Here is a 5996-nt window from a genome sequence, read left to right on the forward strand (position 1 = left end):
CATTCAAAACTTAAGAGAAATTTCCATTCAAAAAGAAATTTGTAATTCCTTCCATTCGTGGAAACACCATTAACCATCCAGTACCATCCAGTTCGTGAAAACACCATTAACCATCCTCACCCTGAAAACACCATTAACCATCCAGTTCAATCCATAAGTGGAAATTTAAATTTGTGGCGTCGGTTGTTTCCTAGCATAATTTTGTGGCGTCGGTTGTTGATTTGTGCCATATCAGCCTTTCCTCGCTATATAAACCCACACATAGATCACAAAAATTTCAGAACGAAAACATTCCTTATTTTGTGACCGCAAGCAATATAAAGTCTCTGTCATATCTCAAACTTACAGTCTCTCAACGAAGCATCTCAAAATTCTCGTTTCCACTGTACAAATTGTTGATTTTCCGATCGAGTGTATACATATTCTTGCTTCCCGCGATGGAGATGGAGCTGAATTGGAACAGAGGAATAAGGGCGCTCTTCAGAAATCGTGGAAAGAAACAACCACTAGGACTATCCAATGCTTCAATGTCGTGCTATATTAACAGCGTCTTACAATGCCTCACTTACACTCCCCCACTGGCAAATTATTGTTTGAAGAGAAAACATTTATCTACGTGCACTAAATGTGATAATAAAACAGAATGCCCTATGTGTCTGCTGGAAGACAGGATCGTGAGGTCGCTAAGCGTGGCTAACGTAGAGAGTGAGGCGCCAGAATCAATAATCTCAAATCTGAAAATCTTTGCAAATTACTTAAGCCCTGATGAAGAAACCGATGCCCAAGAGTTTCTTGATTGTGTTATAAATGCATGCGAAGAGTGCGACAAATCCAACGTTTCGCCAAACACCAAATTTTTGAACAAGCTATTTGAATCAGTGCAGAGAACCGTTAAACAGTGCGGTCTATGCGGAAATTCGTCGCATTCTGACGAAACAGTGAACTATTTCCCTCTTCCCCTTTCCCTACGTGACGGCTCATTAACTGCACCTGAGGTGGTTATCAATCTAAACGAAACCTTAAACAGGTACTTCACTACAGAATACGTAAAGGGCTCCACTCCTTGCGACAAGTGTAAGGGTATCTCCCCAATTTCTATTGACCGCTCCATTTCTAAGCCTCCCAATGTTCTTCTACTCACACTGCAGAGATTCTGGACGGACATGAATAATTTTAGTAATTCCAAGAAGATTTCCAACTTCGTACGGTTTCCACAATCCCTCTCATTAACTCCATATTTAACTTCTCCAGATGAAGGTGAAGACTATGTGTATAGCCTCTACGCCATTATCGTTCATCGCGGCAGAAGTATGTATACCGGGCATTATGTTGCATATGTGAAAGATGCGGATAACTATTGGTTTCAATGTGACGACAAAACTGTAACGCCTGCAACAGCAAAACGTTTATATGCTGTTTTATATTCGCCAAACGCTCCCCAAGAATGATGGGGCAACTGGTGATGATATTCGCCGAACAGTCCCTATGAGTGCTGGGGTAACGTGTAATAGTATTGAAAGCACTCTAAGTGTTAAATCCTCTGATACTACTATGTCTGAGAATCCAACGTGTAATACGAACAGTAGACTCTCACTTTCTCCAATCCCCACCATAGGTTCTGCTGCTACTCCCGCCGTTATTTCAATGTCGAAGAAAGAAGAGGAGGTGAATATCCTTGAACATTTAGTTGTGCCTAACACTTTTCGGAGAAGTAAGCGAAAGTTCTCAACAAGAAAGGCCGCACCTTAAAGTTAATACGAACCGTTAATTATATCATGGCATCAAAGTAATGTAATTTTGATTCAAATATCAGAAACAAATATGGAAGGGAACACCATTTAAATTTTTCTGTCACTATTTAAAAATGAGATTTAGTCTCTGTTACTATTTAAAAATGAGATTTAGTATCCGGTTGAATCTGATTTTTTTTTACAATGGACTTATATGTGTTAAGTTATCTTATTTTAGAAAATAAGAAATTATTTACTATTAAAAATTGGAATATATTTCTATTAAAAATTGGAATATATTTCTATATGATATTAGTTTGGTTAAAATTTAAACTAATATTTAATACAATTATATAATTAATTTATTCCTATGTAGCTTTTGTTACAATACCATGTCTAAATACCATGGTGTATCAATAACATATGTCAATATGAGACATGTTGATATGTCATTTTCTTTAATTAATTAATTTTAAATAAATTAACTAAAAGTGCATAACTAACATGGATATGAATCTTTATCCTAATACTCCAGCATATTCAATTACATTAAATTTCTACAATCCACAAATTTAAAAGGCACACCCTTGTAGGACTTGCATATTTCCATTAAATTGGGCTAAAAAATTAAAAGGAATACCCTTTAGGACTTCAACAAATTTGAATGGAATTAAACATATGAGTTTGTATTTGTCCTAATCTTCATTATTGAGAATGTATAAAGGTGAACTTTATGATTGCTATTATTTTTGTAATGAGTTAGAAGTATAAATAAGCTTGAACCCAAAAATTTGAAGTTTGCTTATTTCAAAATTTGAGTTGAAGTTGATTTGAAAAGGATTTTATTTTAATATTAACTTAACCTTAAATGAGTGGACACACATTCCATATTATCTTTATAACCATATTCCTTTCTTACTTGTGTGGGTGGTTATGATATATTCAACTTTTTAGGTTGATAGTGAAACTATGACTTGTGTTTTTCTCAAAAGACAAGCTTCAAAGGGTTATATGTTTAAATACATATGGGAAACCCTATTTTGTTCTTTTTTAGGTGTGTCACTTTAAATATTTGATCCATTATACAAAAGAGCTTCATTTGGGTGTCACATCCATCTTCTCTAAGGAAAATGAATTTAATAGAAGTTAATTTAGTGCGAGGAGAGAAATTCAACATAATCAATTTCCACCTCGATAGAATATCATTTTCTACCAAGTGAGCTTTGTATTTCTTTGTTTGACATTATATATATATGTATTGTAACATTGAAAGGAATATAAGAAAAAATCAATTTAATAGTTACGTTTATGGGAACGAGGGGAAAATCTGTGTATATTTGTTTTATGTTCTCGCCATTGTATATTTTTCCTGTTTTAAGAATTCATTTGCAAGTAAGTAATTTATGTACAATGTTAAAATCTACATTTGGCATCATAATTGTTTTGGCTTTAAGGGGATTCCTTTGTTGCTGAGTGGTTTTGCTCGTGCCTATGGTATGCCTTGTTATAGTGGATCGGAAGGTAAAGAGAATAATAGAGTTGTGTATCTCAAATTTAGTATTGTTTAAAAATGTGTAATTAGGTTCAGTCTTCATAAATATGAAATGTGTTTCTCATTCTCATAAATTGTAAAATAAAACAAAATTATTATTGTTATTTTTGGAGAAATGGTTTCATGCTCAAGGTCTTTTATTTTATAGGTCAAGCACCCATTGAGTGCTTCTAAGTGGTCCTAGGTCAACAAGTCAAAATATTCATCGTCATAATTTGAAGACCCCATCGAATTGTGACAACCTCCTCCCACATCTACCCAAGTAACTGACCCACTAGGTAAACGTGTGATGAGAAGTTACTATGATATGATTTGAAACCCTATATGTTAGTTAAGGAAGTGGAACCGACAAAAACATAGAATACATACCTTCCACATCAGCAACATAACTCCGTGGAGATATCCCAACCACTCACGTCACCAACCTCTCGGTCCCATTGAGTTTTTATACAATTAAACCCCTAGAATCTCCCTTGATATCAAAAAGCATGCATCAAGGGGGCTCTAGATGCTGCGATGGCGTGGGTGTGCATGTGTTTAGGGACTTTTATGCCGAGTTTTATGCCCACGTCTCTAGGATTTGAGCCACTTTTTAAGCCGAGGAGCCCAGGTCACTGCCCAAAACTAAATGACACTTTCACAAATGAAGGATAACAAAAGAATAATGATATAAATGCATTTAATTGAACAAGGACTTGATTGGACCCCTACTAGCCATGACAAGCATTTCATCAAACATGTCAAAAATATGTAATCTAGAGGTGTAAACAACAAATATGAGCATAGGGGTCTCATACTCATATGAGAATCCCTAAGAAGCATTGATGCCTTAACACATTAGTTCAACTTTAATCCATTAGGCCATTGATATATTTTTCATTCATTTACAAGTAAAAACACGATGAGATCCATACATAGTCACTATCCTAATACAAGTTCACAACCAGCATAATAGCAACAAAAATACCAAGGAAACATCAACCATGTCATCCACATATAAACCACTAAAATACTCATGAAATAACAAGGACAAATAACCTCATATTAATGATTAAAATGCTAGCCAATTGTGCGAATTACATGAACCACCCAACCGTAGACATGGTTGAGCCGATTCTCTCTTCATCGAGTCAGACCATGCCTTATTCCAAGCATGGATGTGGGATCTCATAAAACACATCAATCAAAACCATTCAAGTCTTCCAGAGGCCAACCCACCTCAACCCATCAAATAATGATTCCACCTCATCGTTGGACATCATAAAAAAATCATCAGATTGGTCTCTACCCAAGCCTCCCATGGCTTTAGAGCATTTGTTCCAACTAAGGCTTCGAGGACTAGTAACTCGATGCAGCAAGGGCTTCTAGAGCATTTTTGCAAACAAGGCTTCCAGGACTAGTAACTCAACACAAGTTCTTACAAGGCCTCTTCTTCTGTTTGATGTGCAAGTACACATATTCCCCAACTTGACACTTCTTGAACAACCTATTCTAATCTACATATTCCTTCTTCCTATCTTGTGTTGCTTTCAAATTCTTCTTGATTAACTGAATTTCCTATTCTATTTCTACAAACATGTATGGTCCAATCAACACCCTGTTAACTAGATCACTCCAATTGATAGGGGTATTGCAACTCTGCCCATAAAATACCTCAAATGGACTCGTCTTCAAATATTCCTAATACCCATTATTGTAAGAAAACTCTACCAGTGGAAGATATTCTTCCCACTTTTGCTGATGATGAATCACATACATCTGAAACATGTCATCTAATATGTTTTTGACCCTCTTAGTGTGTCATCTATCTGTTGATGATAAGTTGTACTAAAGGCCAACTTTGTGCCCAGAACTGTAAACTTTTCCTTGAAAAACTTGTAAATGAACTTCACATCCTTATCTGACACGATCTTCTTTAGAACTCCATGAAGTCTAACCACGTCCCTGATAAAGACCTATTTTACATCACTTGCTAAGAATGTGGACTTCAATGTAATGAAGTGCGCTACCTTTGTCAACCTTTCCACCACTACTATGATGGAATCATGTTGCCTCACTTTCCTCAGAAAACCTCCAACAAAGACCATGTAAATGACCCCAGATTTCCACTCTAGAATCAAATTCGGCTATAACACTCCACGTCGATTATTGCACTCTTCATTCACCTACTGATAATCCAAGAACCTATCCATAAACTCTGCTATTTCTCTCTTCAAATTAGGCCAATAATGTAATCTATCTTATGTTGTGAGTGTTTCGTGATATCCTGCGTGACCTAAATATGGTTTGGCTTGAAACTCCCTCAAGATCACCTTCTTGAGCTCACTATTATCTGACACATATATCATGTCTCTAAAACTAGTCAATCCAACTCTTGTGAGATGATAATCTACATCCTTTGCACCCACATCTATACCTATCCATGTACCACTACATGTACCTCTACCTGTAGCACTACCTGTACCTGTAGTTGTACTCTGTTGTGATATGTGCACAATATCCATATACATGTCTATTATCTAGTGCTGCATAGATCCTAGAAATACTTTGCCCAACATCTTCCACTGTCTGTATTTGTGGTCTACCACCCTGATGTTGTAGAAATTCTCTCCTGTGATGATCTTTGCCACAAGTCCAACACTCTATACGCCTCCAACCTGCATCCTTGTTATGCTCATTAAATCAAAGTCCCTATCCTCTATCAGATGCATTGA

The 5996-nt window shown here is 36.2% G+C and overlaps 1 protein-coding gene across 1 annotated transcript; it reads left to right on the forward strand.

The window, feature by feature from the left end:
* The first annotated feature begins 437 nt into the window (after positions 1-437).
* LOC149185429 (ubiquitin carboxyl-terminal hydrolase 25-like) lies at positions 438-1448 on the forward strand. Its single transcript, XM_089415661.1, has one exon. The coding sequence runs from the start codon at positions 438-440 to the stop codon at positions 1446-1448; it is 1011 nt and encodes a 336-aa protein (XP_089271787.1).
* Positions 1449-5996: the final 4548 nt, after the last annotated feature.

This window comes from Pinus tabuliformis, chromosome 3_2 (genome assembly GCF_031772625.1).
Source record: "Pinus tabuliformis cultivar Carrire ecotype Pingquan chromosome 3_2, CPIR1, whole genome shotgun sequence".
NCBI classification, from domain to species: Eukaryota; Viridiplantae; Streptophyta; class Pinopsida; order Pinales; family Pinaceae; genus Pinus; species Pinus tabuliformis.

Coding starts and splice junctions, on each gene's coding strand:
- LOC149185429 (XM_089415661.1), top strand. CDS start 438: ATGGAGATGGAGCTGAATTGGAACAGAGGAATAAGGGCGCTCTTCAGA.